Source organism: Rhinolophus ferrumequinum, chromosome 22 (assembly GCF_004115265.2).
Source record: "Rhinolophus ferrumequinum isolate MPI-CBG mRhiFer1 chromosome 22, mRhiFer1_v1.p, whole genome shotgun sequence".
Lineage (NCBI taxonomy): Eukaryota > Metazoa > Chordata > Mammalia > Chiroptera > Rhinolophidae > Rhinolophus > Rhinolophus ferrumequinum.
The window spans coordinates 52,365,922-52,384,682 of NC_046305.1; the positions used below are offsets into that span (position 1 = coordinate 52,365,922).

General features: G+C 46.6%; 1 protein-coding gene across 1 annotated transcript; it reads left to right on the plus strand.

Annotated features, from left to right (window-relative positions):
* The first annotated feature begins 6,065 nt into the window (after positions 1-6,065).
* LORICRIN (loricrin cornified envelope precursor protein) lies at positions 6,066-8,095 on the plus strand. Its single transcript, XM_033093467.1, has 2 exons — positions 6,066-6,069; positions 6,579-8,095. The coding sequence occupies exons 1-2, from the start codon at positions 6,066-6,068 to the stop codon at positions 7,856-7,858; spliced, it is 1,284 nt and encodes a 427-aa protein (XP_032949358.1). The 3' UTR covers positions 7,859-8,095.
* Positions 8,096-18,761: the final 10,666 nt, after the last annotated feature.

Consider the following 18,761-nt stretch of genomic DNA (forward strand, 5'->3'; position numbering starts at 1 on the left):
AGACCCACCAACCAAATCATGATTACTTCCACCTTTGCAATGGGAAGGTTTGCTCCAAATCATCCATCTGATTTCCGTAAGTTGCGCTACTAACATAAGGAGTATAGTTTGAAGAAGGAGCGAAAATGAAAGGCTGACCGGCAAGTGTGAGGAACCAGGTTTACTGGTCACGACAGAGCCCGGGTCCAGATTCTGGTTCTCAGTAGTAAACCCTATTAACAATCTGTGGTTAGACAGACGTCATACCCACGGCCCACGGCAGCCCCAGGGGATTCCTGAAAGTAGCACTCAAGTATCCAAACTGGATTTGAAACCAAAATGGAAAGAGCACTTACCCTCCTTTCAGGGACCCCAGGAGACAGGCACACAGGTGCCCGTCATCTAAAGTTAGCACACGTCTGGAAAGCTCGGTTAACGCTTTGGCTAAAGAGCCTAAAAGGCTATCAGTTGAAAATACTTGTGCTTTTTCCTGTGTCACGTTGATTTTCAGATTCCCTTTGCCTTGGGATCCAGTTAACACACAGAGGTTATGCACCCATGGATTTCAGTGGGTGGGCTGGTCCAGGAGCCGAGGTTCTTGGTCCACCAACCACCACCAGGCACAAAAGTCCTAGAGGCCTCAGGAGGCATTGCCTGTCTGGGGCAGGACTGGAGCCCACAAGCGCTGCTCACTGCTGCTCCCGGCTCCCAAAGTTTGCATGTGAGCTCAGGAGACAGGCCCTGGGCCCTCGGGCCCCTTGGCAGCTGCCTACCCGTAAAAGGGCCTGGGGAAACCAGCAATCTACTTCCAGGCCCAGCAACTTCCTTGAGCATGTCTGCTCAGCAACATATACTTTTACTGTCATTTTAATGACTCCCTGGTCTCATTGTCAATACCTGGAGCCATTCTTGTCAGGAGAAAGCAGAAAGTCACACCCGGAATCTACGTGAAGGTGTACTGAGCTGGGGGCCCAGAGAGCCGGGTGAGGCTTGGCCCTGCTGTGTGGCCTTGGGAAGTGGTTTAGCCTCTCTGGGCCCTGCGGTCGTCATCTACCTCTGCAAATGTTGGGAGTTGATTAGATGCATCCTTCCAGCTCCTGCAGTCTACCAGTGCACACAATTGTCCCTGCGGAGCTGGGACGTCCATGAGAGCAAGCTCTGTTCCCCGTCTCCCAGAGGGTGTGAACCTGAGCCTGATGAGGCATCAGCCCTTCATTCTGCCGACACTGATCCAGAAAGAAGAGCTACATAGGGCGTGGAAAGAGCACAAGACTTAGACTCAAGAGCACTGAGTCTGAATCCTGGCCTCTGAACGGCTATGGGAATCTGAGCCATTCCATTAGCTGCTCTGAGCTGCTTCCACAGGTGAGAAACGAGGGTAACACATCACTGAGCACACAGAGCTCGTGTGAGCAACAAACAAGACACATATGTGACAGCAGCCCCTAAACCAGTCTGTCCCCGCGGGAAGCATTTGGGCCGGGCAGGCGTGGCCCCCGGGAGCACAGCTGACCCTGCGTGCACCTGTAAGCCTGCGGGAACCCTTCAATCACTCAGCTGCGGTCCTCCTCCACGCAAGGAAGAACCTGAAGTGGGTTATCTCAAGAGTCAACACGTCCTGATGAAGTCCCAGAGGGCTCTAAACTCTACAAACCTTAGAATGCAGAAGGAAGTACTGACAGGGACCACCCTCTCAAGGGCAGTTATAACTTAAAATAGGAGACAAGGGGCCAGCCAGGTGGCTCAGGCGGTTGGAGCTCAGTGCTACTAACGCCGAAGGCTGCCGGTTCGATTCCCACCTGGGCCAGTGGGCTCTCAACCACAGGCTGCCAGTTCGATTCCTCGACTCTGCAAGGGATGGTGCAACTAACAACGGCAACTGGACCTGGAGCTGAACGGCGCCCTCCACAACTAAGACTGAAAGGACAACAACTTGACTTGGAAAAAGTCCTGGAAGTACACACTGTTCCCCAGTAAAGTCCTGTTCCTCTTCCCCAATAAAATCTTTTAGTAAATAAATAAATAAAATAAAACAGGAGACAAGGCTAATGGATGTGTCATTAGCAGGCTGTCACTAGTCCCGTCTTTCCTAAGGCCTTGGAAAGGGAAAGCAGCCAGGGAGATGGAAGCAGTGGGTGGGATGAACCTTGGGAAGCTTCCTGGAGAAGGAGTTCCAGGAGCTGTGAGCCACTACAGCTGGCCTTCTCCCAGGCACCTAGCTCTTCTCCCCACTCAGCAACCAGAGTCATCACTTCTTTAACCGCTGACCAGGAGGGCGGAAGAGAGGAGAGAAATGGCAGCCCAAGGAGATGCCGGGACTCTAAGAGAAAACTGTTCCCATTCAACCCAAACAACGCTAAGCGCTTCCAAGCTCTGTGCCTGCCCTGCCAGCGCTCCCAACCCCTGCCCTGTGTCTTCATTCGTTACAAACCACACGGCCCTACTCCCCTCAGGTGTGAAGACTGTCAGCAGTCAGGAGAATTCACGTGTATAGTTTTAGACACGCAAACCTTGTGATGAGCAGGCTTCTATCAGCCTGGGGGTCCCCAAGCTCAAAAGCTGTCATCTCCCCTCAGACTGAGGATTGACCATGGGTCTCAAGGACTGCCTTCAATTCCACCAGGAGGTATGGAGCACCTACGAATGAACGCCTCGCATCTCGCTGGACACCAACACGTGCTCTATGGGCCGTCCCCTCTCAGGAGACAAATCCAGGCAGGAGCCACGTCCTAAATCTGCCAGGCTGCGGAACTCAGGCATACCAGCAAGCACACAGTTAGGATGAAATGTCTACAGGCTATAAATCTTAAAGGTCTGCCATGTCAAGTCTTACAAGACTCCAAATACCTCATCGTAATAATTCTGCACACTTCCACCATTTCCTGATATGTAAAACGAGGCCGTCAATTCCTGTCCACACAGATATCCCACAGGGACTGCTTCTGGTCTAGAGGGATAAAATGGGGAACCAGGCTCCTCCAGCCGCGCCTCAGGTGAGGCTCACGGGCTGAGAGCCACAGGACCTAGCACTGCTCTCAGTACCGTGTCGCATCAGCTTCTCTACGTGCAGACAAGGTAGATGACTAGTTAGCTTTTCCTTATTAAACGCTATATAGGGTGGCAGGGGCAGACATGGAGTCCCCCACCCCACCATCACCACCACCACCACCACCAATTTTACTAAGGAGATCCAGCTTTGAAAGGCTCCTGCCTCTTCCTTAGTGTTTGGCATAGTGCCCAGTACACTAGTGTTGGCTGGATTCGTGAAGTATTAGGACCTTCAATCTGATAGAAATAACGCCTCCTTCTTAGAACATAAACCCTCCAAACTAACACGGGCAATCTGAAGACGATTAGCTCTCTGAGGTTATCTGCACTCGAGTTAACCAAACTTTGCAGTTTCATCGAGAAGTCTCCCTCAAAAAAAATGCAGTAACTGTCATATAAGAGCCCAATCTTTATTTTGACAAGTAAGGACATGAAAAAAACAACCATCACTTGTAATAGAAATGGTTATTTTAACACCAAAAAAAAGGGAGGAAGAATGAAAGAGTTTTCTTCTCAAGATCACACTGCTGACATCCTTTTCCTTACAGTTCCCTAAAAACTGAAAAACACACAGAATGGGCGGACATGGCCGACAGGTCAGTGCTGGAGCCATGGTCCACACAGGCTCCCCTTCTCCAACACGGCCCCACTAATTAAACCTTTCTTTTTATAACCATGGCAATCATCTCGTTGGAGGCTGTTTCTTCGTCCAAAATCTCCATGGTGCCTCAGCTTCAAACCGAGAATCCTGCCTTTTCTCTCTTGGCTACGCTCTAAGGAGAGGAGCACATGTGTTCACCTGGGTTCATGCTCTCCAAAACGAAATCAGTGCCACAAATTTCTGAAGGCCACATAATCTAATCAAGAGCATGTGAGTCACTAAAACTCCACCATAATTAATTTAATTTATTATTGGAGCTGTCATTACAACACCTAATTGGGTGGAACAAAGTTCAAATGTGGGATCTTAAAACAATAGCGATCGAGTTCCAGTGATGAAAGAAGGGGAGCGTGAGGTCTACTGATCCAAGAGAAGGGTGATGCTATTGATTTAGGGTCAACAGGGAAGTTGTGAGTTATTTTCGTAGAGAGGAGCTTGCCTCAAGCCTTCCATGGGCTCCCTCCTGACCTTGCTGTCCAAGGGCAGGCCAAGTTAGAGGTCGGGATGTGTTATTATGGGAGAAAACGATAAAAAGAACAGCTTTACCTTCTACACTATAATAAAACTATTCCCTCTTTGCAGAACTATGAAACAGGCATTACTATTCCTGTTTGATAGACAAGGTAACTGACCGTCAGAAAGCTTACCGTCAGCCAACAAACACTGAGTCTTCTTGGTGCAGGCACTGGGGAAGGTGTTGTGACCCTGCCCAAGGTGACACAGCTGGCAAGTAGCAAAGGGAGCACCCAAACCCAGTCACCTAACTGCAGGCCCATTCCATTCCATGGCTGCCTCTTAGGCTGAGGTGAGTGTTGACGCACAAGACCCAGACCAAAAGGTCATGGTGGCAAGGACCACAGAGTCAATCTCTAGGCTGCTTCTCTGCAAGGAAAGCCAGTATTGATGATCAATTTTCTCAGACACCTGCTGTCTCCAGGAACCAATCAAAGCAGCCACCAGTGTCCCATTCGTTACAGCAGCATCTATGGATACAGCCCAGAACTGGGTGCCAGGGGCTCACACACTCTCTAAAGCTCGTGGGCAAGACCGAAACATCCCAGCCAAGCACGCGTGAAACCCTGGAGGAGAAAATTGGGGCAAAGGAGGGGCGGGTTCACCCTAAAGTTACGAGGGTTTCCTAGCAATGGGATCAGAAGCCAAACAGTGGGATTTGAAAGGGCCACACTCCCTGGACCAAAGGCTGATGAGATCTCCAGCGTGACTCTCTCAGGCCACCTCGAGTCTGGAACCTATTCCTCAAGCGTGGCCCTCTGCTTATGGCATGTGCCCCGTGCCAGAGATTTTGGCAACAATGCCCGTCATCCACTCTGGTTGGCCGTCCCCCTTTGCCAGCCTGTCACACAGTTGCATCAGAGAAGGAGCCAGTCACATGCGGATGTCCATCTCAAGAATGCCAAAATCTCCATGAATGCTTGCAATCACAGGGAGGTGGGGTGACAGCATGGATCACGTAACTGAGGCTAAACACAAGAGGCCGGCCTGGATCAATAGATGAGTCACATTGCAAACTATAAATCCTTGGGAGCTCCAGTGCTCTTCACACAGCCAGCATCTCCTCTCCTCACTCACCCTTCCTTCAGGTAAGTGTGGGTTCCACTGGCCCTCACCTTCCCAGCTGGTCTAACCCAGGCCCGCACAGCCTACGTGGAGCAGGGGACGGACAGGCCAGGTCTCTCTCTGCTTTGGAAGCTACTGGACCTCTGCCTTCCCAACTACATTCATGATTAGAGGGGATTCAAGAAGAAAAGAAAGGCGGGCTGAGCTGCTGTGCTGCTGGTCTCTGGTTTTCTGGCCAGAATGTAAACTCCACAAAGCAAGATTCTCTCCTGTCTCTCTGACAGTCCCCTACAGGGGCAGGCCTGGTGCTGGGCACAGAGGGGCACTCCAGAGAGGCTGTCCCAGGTGGCCTGTGAATGAGCTGGAAGGACCTCACCAGCCTGTAAAGAAAGGCTGAGCTTTGTCTCAGAGCAGGGAGAATGAGTTAGATAATGCTGCAGATGGAGATTTCAGGAGCCACGGGAACCCAACACCTGTCTTACAGAGATGTTGTGAGAGAACAATGACTTGTGAGATGCTAGGACACAACTTCCTGTTCGTCGTGGTCCCCTCATCCAAGCTTAGGCTTAAGCAAATGGCATAGGCAATAATCGCTGATGATGTCCGGTAAGACACGGTGGTCCACAGGACCACGGGAGTCCAGACAAGACCACAGGGGAGCCTGCCTTTTCTGAAAACTGGCCAGGGATCACGGCTAAGCTCAGTGGGATAGACCAAGAATTTGAATTAAGAGCTTTTGCAGAACAGAACTAGATGCAACGGTCCTCTGACGTCCTGACAAACCATCTGTTGTGCGGGCATGGGTAAAATCCCCCACCCTAGGTGGAGGCTTGTGATAATTTCCTATTTGCATTCAAACAATCCGTGTTGGCACTGGAAGAGACCTGAGAGAAGTGCTCCAACCTCTCGTGCGAGAACGTGGGTCGTTGACTGCAAACTCAGCCAGCAGAGGCCAGAGGCAGGCTGGGAGAGACAGAAATGGGCTCTACTAGCTGGGCTCTGTAAATCTTGGTGAAGACTTTCGGTGACAGGACGCAACTGTAAAAGCAGCAATGCTAGGAGGCCCAGCCAGAGCTCTCCCGGACCCGAGCAGGGACGGCATGCAGCCTGGCCGGGCAGCGCTGCTCCGAAAGCCGGCTGTTGCCGGGGCTGCAGCTGCCTCCTCCCCCGCGTCCTCTAGCCGATAGCCCACTGATGCTCTCTACCCTCCTTCCAGGGTTCTCCTCACAAAGGATGTCTTATCAGAAAAAGCAACCCACTCCCCAGCCCCCAATGGTCTGTAAGACCTCCGGCGGCGGCGGCGGCGGTGGAGGCGGCGGCGGCGGCGGCTGCGGCAGGGGCTCTTCTGGCGGCGGCGGCGGCTGCGGAGGAGGTTCCGGTGGGATCGTCAAGTGCATTGGCGGCGGCTCCTCCGGCGGCGGCGGCGGCGGCGGCGGCTGCGGCGGGGGCTCTTCCGGCGGCGGCGGCTACGGAGGAGGTTCCGGTGGGATCGTCAAGTGCATCGGCGGCGGCTCCTCCGGCGGCGGCGGCGGCGGCTGCGGCTGGGGCTCTTCCGGCGGCGGCGGCTACGGAGGAGGTTCCGGTGGGATCGTCAAGTGCATCGGCGGCGGCTCCTCCGGCGGCGGCGGCGGCTGCGGCGGGGGCTCTTCCGGCGGCGGCGGCGGCTACGGAGGAGGTTCCGGTGGGATCGTCAAGTGCATCGGCGGCGGCTCCTCCGGCGGCGGCGGCGGCTGCGGCGGGGGCTCTTCCGGCGGCGGCGGCGGCTACGGAGGAGGTTCCGGTGGGATCGTCAAGTGCATCGGCGGCGGCTCCTCCGGCGGCGGCGGCGGCTGCGGCGGGGGCTCTTCCGGCGGCGGCGGCGGCTACGGAGGAGGTTCCGGTGGGATCGTCAAGTGCATCGGCGGCGGCTCCTCCGGCGGCGGCGGCGGCGGCGGCGGCTGCGGCGGGGGCTCTTCCGGCGGCGGCGGCGGCTACGGAGGAGGTTCCGGTGGGATCGTCAAGTGCATTGGCGGCGGCTCCTCCGGCGGCGGCGGCGGCTGCGGCGGGGGCTCTTCCGGCGGCGGCAGCTGCGGGGGAGGTTCCGGTGGGATCGTCCAGTGCATCGGCGGCGGCTCCTCCGGCGGCGGCGGCGGCGGCTGCGGGGGCGGCTACTCCGGTGGCGGCGGCGGCGGCTCCAGCCAGCAGGTCTCGTGCCAGAGCTACGGAGGCGGTTCTAGCGGCGGCGGCGGTGGCGGCTGCGGGGGCGGCTACTCCGGCGGCGGCGGCGGCGGCGGCGGCTCCAGCCAGCAGGTCTCGTGCCAGAGCTACGGAGGCGGGTCTAGCGGCGGCGGCGGTGGCGGCTGCGGCGGCGGCTCCTCCGGCGGCGGTGGAGGCGACTTCGGCCAGACCACCCAGAGCGCGTGCGCGCCCCAGCAGAGCTGCTGCGTGGAGTTGTGTGGCGGCGGCTCCGGGGGCGGCGGCGGCGGCTCCTCCGGGGGCGGCGGCGGCGGCTGCGGGGGCGGCTCCTCCGGGGGCGGCGGTGGAAGTGGCGTGTGCGTGCCGGAGTGCCACCAGACCCAGCAGAAGCAGGCGCCCAGCTGGCCATGCAAATAAGGCTGGCGGGACTCCGCGGAGGCGAAGGAGCTGCAGGCGGTCTCCGTGGGCGCGGACAGGCTTAGCGCTCTCTCGACCTTGCGCTGAGGTTCCCAGACCTTTCCTGTCTTCCTACGCCGGTGGGAGCCATTAAGCCTTCAGGCTGTTTTTTGTCCTGCGTTTTCCCTCCCGGGTTTCTGTACAGCGACCCTCCAGCCCCAGTGCCTCCTCAGCCAATAAATTTGCAATTCCTGAGAATTTTTGAGTGTCCAGGAGTATTCGTAGTTTTCAAGTTCATTCATTCTGTTCCTCTGTGCCGTTGCCCACACATACATTCATTCATTAAACAAATATATTTCATTGGGTGGTGAGTCACCAGAGGCAGGAGGAATTCCGAGTTGCCCCGGAAAGTAAGACCGGGTCTTACATTAATTTTTACTCCAAAAGACGCATTAGGGCATATTTTCAGGAGTTGTCTTATTTTTTCATGTACATTAGTACGTTTATTCAAAAACAGTCATGTCATCTTCTGGAACATCATAACATACGAAATGCGTCCTTCTGGCTGACGATCTTAACTGGGACTTATTTCAGGGTAGGTCTTATTTTCGGGGAAACGGTAGCTGGCAAGAGTAACCCAAGATGTGAACTCTTACAGTTTTATCACTTAAGATTGCAAGGTGATCCCAAAACCCAAAGATCTTGGGAAGAGACTCTGCTAAACAGCCCTTCCGCCCCCCCAGTAGCCACCCTGGGTCTCCTTGAGTTAAATGCTTTTTTTAAGACAGGGCTGCCCTGAGAGATTCTCTAACACAGCATAAGTGCATGTGATGGTAAACACCAACACCAGAGTTATCGTGGGGAGACCGGAAGCTTTCCACTTAACAACATCAGCCTGCTCAGGAACTTTCTAGGTCCTGTTTCATAGCCTCATGATTCTACCAACCCTAAGTAAAGGCCTTTGTATTGATTTACTCAAAGCAAAATGCCTGCTACATCAACAAAACCAAGGCATTCCCCTTACCCCAATCACTGCTGGAGAGATACACAAATCACCTGTCCCCAACTCTTCACCACCACCTTCATCATTTTACAACAGTAACTTCCGGAGATGTAAACGGGTAGTAGCTTTAGTGATCCAATAGTCCACTGCGTTAATTCTATGTTTTTTTAAATGAAAGGAACACTTTTAATTCTGTACCAGATGTAGTAAATGTATTTCTCCCTATTGCTCCTGCTAAGTATAACTAAAATACCTGGACATAATGTATAAAAAAACAGAAGAGTCAGAGAGGTGGAAAGAAAAAGGCAGAACATGTAGAGTCTTCAGAAAACTGACACAGTGGTAAGTTCCCTGGGTTTTCTTTTTGCCTCTATAGATCCTGGATTGGGCACTAGAAAGTCTACAACCGAAAAATGCAAACAGATGCAGACAGAAAAATAGCCCCACGAAAATCTGCTTGCTTTATCCAAGGATCAGCAAAGAGAAGACCTGTAAGGCAGAAACCTTTAGACAACATATCCACGATCCTTTAATTTTTTTTAATGATTCTTACTTGTTTTATTAATTTTTTGTTTAATTGGGGAATATTGGGGAACAGTTTGTTTTTCCAGGACCCATCAGCTCCAAGTCAAGTTGTTTTTTTCAATCTAGTGGAGGGTGCAACTCAGCTCCAAGTCAAGCTGTTGTTCTTCACTTTAGTTGTGGAGGGCACAGCTCACTGGCCCATGTGGGAATCGAACTGGTGACCTGGGTGTTATGAGCACTGCGCTCTAACCAACTGAGCCACCGGTCACCCCAACATCCACCCTACTTGAGCCAAACATCTTAGAAAAAAAACGAATGGAAATATTGGACTTCCCAAAGAGATAACACCTCACACACACACCTCACTGTTCCAGTATTATCAGAAGCCTGCGATGGCTAAAGATTTAAAACAGCCTCCTAACATAATACCAAAAATGTCCAGCACACAATCAAAAATCATTCATCATACCGAGAACCAGGAAAATCTCGAATGAGAAAAGACATAATATATTTACTAACATTGAAGTGATACAGATTTGGGGATTATCTGACAGTGATTTAAAGAAGACATTACAAAAATGTTTTAACAAAAAATTATAAATACACTTAAGTGAAAAAATAAGCCTGGGCAAAGAAAGAAAAGATACAAAGAAGAGTCAAGTAGAAATTTCAGAACTAAAAATATAATACCCAATTGTAGGATTAAGTTATAGAATTGAAACAGATAAAACTCACTGGATAGGTCAACAACAGAACGGAGATGACAAAGAATAAGTGAACTCAAAAATAGGTCAACAGAAATTATCCAATCTCAACAACAGAGAGAAAATAGACTAAAAAACAAAACAAAAAAACACTCTTAGATGAAAGAAAACTAAGAAAATGTGTTATTGGTAGACCTATCTTAAAGAATGGCTAATGGAAGTTCTTCAAACAAAATGATAAAAAAAGGCAACATGACACATCAGAATTAATAGTATAAAGTGTAAAATTTGGGGTAAATATAGAAAAGTACCTTTGAGTTTTTTAAAATTATGTTTGACAGTTGAAGCAACAGCCATAACATAAATGTAGTTCTTAACATACGTGGAGGAAATATTTCAGACAATTATATGATAAATAGAGTAATGGTAAGGTTTACATTTCACTCAAACAGTTAAAATTTCAATCCCAATAGACTACGATAAGTTACGTGTATATAATGCAGTATCTACAGCAACCACTAAAAAAACTGTACAGAGATACACTCAAAAACATTACAGATAAGTGAAAATGAAAGTATATTTTTTATTGTAGTATAGCATACGTTTATTCAAGTACACAAAATATAAGTGATAGTTCAATTAATTTTTACATCAAATGCATCCCAATAACTAAACCTCAGAAGCCTTTCTTATCTCCTTTCCAGTTATTAGCTCCCCAAAAGGTACCATTATTCTGACTTTGATTAGTGTAGATTAAATTTGCTTATTTTTGAAGGTTATATAAATATAATCTTAAGTATTTTTTATGTCTGGCTTTTTTTTTCCCTCAATATTATGTTTGTGGAATTCATTCATGTGTTTGCTCTGAGCAGTAGCTTTTTATTTTTCATTATATAGTTTACCAGAGTATGAATATATCAACATTTGTCTTTTCTAATGTTAAGTGATGTGTGTTGTTTCCAGTTTTTTGCTATCACAAGATCTGTTTATGTTCAATTTTGTTGGATACCGTCAGTTTTTCAAAGTACTGAATCAGATTTTTTATTTATTTTATTTATTTATTTTTTTTTTTGCCGACAAGGGGGCACTGTTAGCTTTCAGCCAGTGCTTAACTCAGCTCCTGGCTGCAGACTGATGTTATCATCAGCCCACACTTTCCATTAGAGCTTCTCGCCTGTCTGCCTTTCCCCCTTGCTTTCCTCATTCCCCTCAGTCACTTCTCATCTCACACTTGCTTTACCTATCATTTCTATGATTTCTCTCCTCTTCTCTTGGTCTAGAACTGTTGCTCTGTTTTGTTTTGTTTTTAATTAAAGTTTATTGGTGTGACAATGGCTAGTAAAGTTACATAGGTTTCAGGTGTACAATTGTGTAATATGTCATCTATATATCACATTGTGTGTTTGCATCAGAATTCTTGATGGTGATGCTTTGCATCTTAGCAACACTTGGTTTTGCGTCTCTTTGTTATAGCCTGGAGAGTCTCCAAGTTGATGATCTATAATTAGCTTTCCACAAATCAAATCTTAATGTGTTGGATTTTCATTATCACTTATTACAAAATATTTTAATATCTTTTGTGATTTTTTTCCTTTAACCCATGGCCAAGTAGGAATCTATGACCTAATTTCTAAATATTTGGGCATTTTCCAGATAGCATAACGTTATTAATTTCTAGAAATTTAATTTCATTGTGGTTGGAGAACATATTCTGTATGATTTCAATCCTTAAAAATTTAGAGATGTTTTGCCCAGCATGTGATCTATCTTAAAGAAGGTTTCATGTGCATTTAAAATTCTTTGAGAAGAATTTATAGTTCTTGGGTATTTAAGTCAAGTGGACTATCGGTTAACTGTGTTGTTTAATTTTTCTGAAACTTTACTGATTTTTGCCTGCTAGTTCTATAAATTACTGAGAGACGGGTGTTAAAATCACCAACTGTGGTTGTTCTTAAGTACATAAACATTTAGAATTGTTCTATCTTCCAGATTAAACATTGTGAAATGTTTTTCTTTATCTATCATTATTTTTGTCTTGAAGTCCACTCTTTATCCGATTTTCTTACGCTTCCTCTTTGTGTGGTAGATCTTTTCTCATATTATCACGTTGAAGCTCTCTGCATCTTTATATTTAAAATGCATCCTTGTAAATAAGTCAGACAGAGAAAGATAAGTACCATATGATCTCACTTATATGCGGAATCTAAAGAAAAGAATAAGTGAATGAACTAATCAGAAACAGTTTTGGAGACAAAGAGGAAAAACTGAGGGTTGCTAGATGGGCGGGGGGGGGGTGCGTGGGGGTAAGGGGGAAGGTGAGGGGATTAGAAAACAATCAGTAACCACAGGATGGCCACGGGGTTTGAAAATTAATCTGGGGAACATAATTTAGTGGTTACCAGAGGGTAAGGGGGTTGGGGGGTGGGAGATGAGGGTAAGGGGGATCAAATATATGGTGATGGAAGGAGAACTGACTCTGGGTGGCGAACACACAATGTAATTTATAGATGATGTGATACAGAATTGTACACCTGAAATTTATGTAATTTTACTAACAATTGTCACCCCAATAAATTAAAAAATAAAATAAAAATAAAAATAAAAATAAATAATAATAAAATGCATCCTTGTAAACATCGTATAGTAGGGTCATGTTTTTTAATCCAGTCTGAGAATCTCTGCTTATGATTGTTGCCCTGAATGTCATGTGTCCATTTTATTTGACTGTTAAATCTTTTGGTTTTTTTTTATTATAAATTATACCTACAAGAAAATGTAATATGAAGTTATTACAGTTTTATGAATAATAGGAAAATGGTGACCTACCCTTTTCTGGGAGGCAGAGGCCCCCTTGCCCTGCAACCCTGTCCCCTATCTCCACGAAGACTCAGCCTCCTCTAGCCTCAACCTATCCGAAGCTCTGTAAAATGGGGATAGTCAAGCCCACCTCACACGGCCGCTGTGGAGCTCACAGCTATAAATACCCGTCTGGCTGGAGGGAGGTCACTTGTGCTTTAGGATCTCAACCTACCTGAGAGACCCTGAGTGCCACAGGCATCCCACTCGTGCTGAGCACGGGCGGACTCGCTCGCCCCCTGCTGGTTAGCAGCAGCACCGCACCTTATCCGTGTCACTTGATGCCTCTGCCACCTGAAGGTTTGAGGTTTCCTTCCCTCTCTAACAAACGTTTGTCTCCTTCAGTCTCAGTGCTGTACAGGGAGCCTTGTGGGTGGTCCGTATTTTCTGACAAGGGCTCACTGGGCTCCGTCATAGTTTCCACAAAAGAGGGGCAGAGTGTCCCTGTATCACGTATGGACATTAGAGGAAAGTGCACTGGCTTTCAAGTCAGGCAGGCTTGAGTTTGCTGATCCTACCCTGCGCCCTTACCAGCTGGGCCACCTGGGATTCCTAATTGACATCTATTGGGAGCCACTTGGGTGTCATCTTTCTGAAGCCACTTGATCTTTTCAGAAAATATCAAAATATTAAGAGAAATAAAATGTGTTAGCCAAGACCAGCAAATAATTTCATACTACTAAAAAAGAGTGTCACTCCATCACTGTGGAAAACAGACAAATTTCCCACATCAACCACCTTATAGGTACAGATGAGGAAACTGAGGTTCAGAGAGATTAGTTACTCTATCCAAAGGCACCGAGTTTATTTTTATTTATATTGTCGTTGCTGTTCATTTTAACTGTGATCATCGCATTAAACTCAGTTTTAACCTAAGGGCCTCCCTTGACCCTTATCCGTGGTGAAATTCATCCGTCACTGTCCTGCTGACTCACACAAACTATTAAGCAATTACCACATTCAAGAACCTGGATAGACCCTGAAGACACAAAGATGAACGGCACACAGGTCCTAGACCTTCCAGAGCTAAAGTTCTAGCGGACAGACAAGCAGATAAAGTACCAATACCGTTAATCCATTAACCGGGCCACCAATGGTTATTGGTCCCTTAGGAGTTGGGTGTGCATGCATCTCAAAATAAGACAGAATGTCCGCTTCCTCAAAGCTCACAACCTCACTGATAACATAGAGAAATAAACCGAAATCCCAACACAGCGTGAAAAGCAAGAGATTCCAGGGTCTCAGATTAGGGATCTCTGTTTTGGAAGATTGAGGATATCAGCAGAAAATAGGATGTTTGCGCTAGGTCTTTGAGAATCATTAATTAGGTTACCGAGCACAGGAGCAGAAGGAACATCCAAGAGGATGAAACAGCACCTTCAAAGGCAGAACTGAGAACGAGTCAGGTGTGTTCAGGGAACAGGTATGTTGGTCGAGTCAGGAAAAAACCAGGGGACGAGGAAGGGAGTAGATGCAGTCTAGGAGATCTGAGCACACAGCACGAAGGGCCTGGTTGCCAAGATAAGAAGTTTCGATTTTATTCCATGGGTGGCAAGAAACCAGCAAGGGCCTGACAGATCAGACATGTTTTTTGAGTGTTTGTTTGATTGTTTTCTTTTGTTTTAAGAAAGATTACACCATCAGCAGGATGAAAAATGACTTGTTGATAATATGACTAGGGAAGAACTTGGGCAAGGCATGATGGGAGTATTAACTCAGGCCACGGCATGGAGGAGGCGGGAAGAAACTAGAGTCAGGAGACATGTATGAGCTCAGAACCGTAAGACTTGCAGCTAATAGCTTGTAAATAATAGTTAATGTTGATTGAGGCCTGTTCTGCCCTTGGCGGGTATCAGGCATTTCATCTTCACTGTTTCATTCAGTCCTCACGATAGTCTTATGAGTTATGTATTTGTAAACTGCAATTTTGCAGATCTGGAAACAGAGGCTTGGATTTGGCCCCAGTTCTGTCCAGCTCCAAAGTAACAATACTGCCACTCACATACGATGTGCATGAAGAAGAAGAAAGAGAGACACAGAGTTTTCCAGCTTGGAAAAGGCTTTAGGGGAAAAGAGGTGCATTCACAGGGGAACTGGGGTGGCCACTGCATATTTGGATCTGGGGCTCAGAGAAGGATCTTGGCTGGACCTGGAGATAGTGGGTCCGGCCCTTAGTGGTAAGTTAAAACTCTGCCAATGGATGACGTAATCTGTGAAAGAGTAGAGAACACAAAAAAAGAGATAAGGAAAGAGCTCTGTGAGATTCTTAGATTCCAAGTAGGCGGAGGAGAATCTGGAGGAGGATGATAAGAGGAAGACAAAGAGGTGAGAGGAAAACCAGGAGCGCCGTGTTCCCATGCCTTCCAGTGGTTCCTGTCGGCTTGGGTTTTCTCTGCCAAGGCAAACTTGGTGTAATCTGCAAACGTGGATTTCAGAATATAGCTCCTACTACCAATCCAACGAACAACAAACATCTGACCCGTCCGCCCCTTGATGGTTCTCTGTTACCCTCAAGATAAAGTTTCAATGAAAACATTGAAATTACACCAGTTTAGGGTAGATCTCTCAGAAATGCCACGTTTTATACTTGAGTAAGAACTGCTATTTCTGTACGTAGGGCAGACCCCTGCAAGTGACAAGAGTGCCACATTGAGTCATTAGTGTAGGAAGCTGTCAAAATGTGTTTCAAAGTCCAAACAGGTCACGCCGGCCTGTTCGCCCCTTCAGAATGCTCTGAGAAATGAGACAGGATAGGTTTCCCTCACAGAAACCATTTTGCTCTCCCCAAGCCTTGCCAATCACCAATCTCATGTCTCAGTCCTGGAATGCCTCAGTCTATCAGACATCAATTGTGTCTGATAGAAATATGTGAGCCACAAATGAGCGCCACAGAGATACAGACATATACAGATTGGGAAAGAAGAAATAAAACTGTCTGTGTTCAAAAATGGCAAGATTATCTATGTAGAAAACCCCAAAGAAGAGACCAAAAAAAAAACAACGCTCTTGGAGTTTTTGTTTGTTTGTTTGTTTTTGTTTGTTTGTTTGTTTTAACAAACATAGCAAAGGCGTAGAATACAAGGTTAATATGCAAAAGTCTATTGCTTTCCTATATACCAGAAATGAACAATTGGAAATCTGAAATTTAACATAATACAATTTACAATAGCACCAAAAACAATAAAATATTTAGGTATAAATCGAACTATGTATGTGTAGGATGTATGTACAGAAAACTACAAAACCCTGATGCCATAAATAGAAGGTGATCTATACAAATGGAGAGACATTCTGTGCTGACAGACTGAAAGACTCGATGTTATTAAGATGTCAGATCTGTCCAACTTGATCTATAGATGCAATCCCAGTTAAAATTCCAACAAGCTATTTGCAAATATTGCCAAACTGATTCTAAAGTTTATACAGAAAGGCAAAAGACCTAGAATAGCCAACACAATATTGAAGGAGAAGAACGAAGTTGAAAGACTTACACAGCTGACTTGTTAAGACTTGTTCAAATCTGCAGTAATCAAGATTGTGTGGTATTGGCAAAAGAATAGACACATAGATCAATGGAACAAAATAGAGAGCCCAGAAATAGAGCCACCCAGATATAATCAACTTACCTTTAACAAAGGTATAAAGGCAATTCAATGGAGAAAACATAGTCTTTTTAAGAAATTGTGCTGGACCCATCAGACAGTCCTATAGGAAAAAACAAATGAAGCTAGACACAGACCTTACACCTTTCACACAAATAACTCAAAGTGGATCATATACTTGAATGTAAAATACAAAACTATAGAACTTCTAGATGAAAGCATAAGAGAAAATCTGTTTGACTTTGTGTTTGGCAATGAGCTTTTAGATATAACACCAAAAGCACAATTTGTGAAAGAAAAATTGATAAGTTGGACTTCATTAAAATGAAAAGCTCTGCTCTGTAAATGACAGTGATAAGAAAATAAAGAGACAAGCCACAGACTGGGAGGAAATATTTGCAAAACACATATCTAATAAAGGACCTGTATTGAAAATATGCAAAGAACACTTAAAGCTCAGCGATAAGAAAACAAACAATCCAATTTAAAAATGGGCCAAATTTCTGAACAGAAATCTCACTGAAAAAGATATACAGGTGGCAAATAGCATATGAAAAGATGCTAAGCTTCATTTGTCATTAAAGAATTGCAAACTAAACCAATAATGAGACACTACTACACACCGTCAGAATGCCTAGAATCCCAAGTCTGAGCTGGTCCAAGGACGTGGAGCAGCAGGAACTTTCCATCATCGCTGAAGGCGTTGGGAACACAAAATGGTACACGTCTTTTCGAAGATAATTTGGCAGTTTCTTACAAAATTAAATATAGTCGTACCATGTTATCAAGAAATCATGTTTCTAGGAATATACTCAACTGATTTGAAAACTTATGTCCACACAAAAGCTTGCATGCAAATATTTATACCACCGTTATTGACAATTGCCCCAAACTGGAAGCAACCAAGACATCCTTTCAAACTGTGGTCCATCCAGACAATGGAATATTATTCAGCAATTAAAAAGAAATGATTTATCAAGCCAGGAAAAGACATGGGGGAGCTTTAAATGCATATTGATAAAGGAAAGAAGCCCATCTGAAAGGGCTCCACACTGTACGAGTCCACTTACGTAACATTCTGAAAAAGACAGCAGAGGGATAGTAAAAAGATCAGTGGTTACCAGGTCTTCAGGGTTTGGGGAGAGGGTTGAATAGAGGGACTACAAAGGATTGTTTTAGGGAAAGGAAACTATTCTGTATGATACTGCAAATGTGAAATATGACCATACGTTGGTCAAAACCCACTGAACTGTATGACAACAACAGTGATCTGAAATGTATGCAATTCTTAAAAAGTCATTTAGGAGGTAGGAAGACTTCCAAGACAGCAAGCAGAATGTATTTTTTTATATATATCTAACTGTACTACAAATGCGTGAAAAGACCTCACTGAAGGGAGAGGGCAATGATGCTGGAGCGCAGGGAGAGAAGAGAAATAGTAGGAGACGCGGTCGGAGGTAAAACGAGGAGCCAGATTGTGTAGGAACTTTGAGGCCATAGTAGGGACTTTGGCTCTTACTCTGGGGGACACGAGAAGCCATCAGGGGGTTGTGAGTAGAGGAGAGACATGATCTGATTTGGATTTTAACAGGATCTCGCTGATTTCTGTGTTGAGAATACACTCAAGGGCTGGGGGACAGCAGAACCAGGGAGAGCAATTCGGAGGCCATCACAGTTCTGCAAGTGGTAGATGGCTGACCCAGCGTGGCAGCAAGGGGGCTGAGAAGTGGCTGGATTCCGAGTATATTTTGAAGGTAGAGCCAGTTGGATGAGGGGAATGAGAGAAAGAAAGGAGTCAGTGACGGTCCCAAGGATTTTGATCTGAACAACTAGATGTGTGGCATTGCATTTACTGAGCTGGAGGAGACTGTGGTGGGAGCAGTTTTAGAGGGAAGACCAGGAGCTCGGCTTCGGAAATGGACGTTCTACATGCCTACTAGACATCCAAGTGGAGAAAGCACATAAAATTTGATCCTAGTGTTAAAGAAAGATGTTTGGGCTATAAATATAAATTTGGGAGGTAAAAGCGATGAGTTTTGTTTTAAGGGGGAGAGGTCCCAAAGGGGAGTGAAGAGGAGGACATCAAGAGAAGGAATAGAAAGTTGGACCTTACAGAAAGGGACTCATCACCTGCTGAAGCTAATGAGAAGGCAGCTCTGGGATTGTGGTCGCAGGAACATCTGTGAGGTCCCAGGAAGGGGAGAGAGGTCCTGCTGATGGCCCTCAGTTCTCTG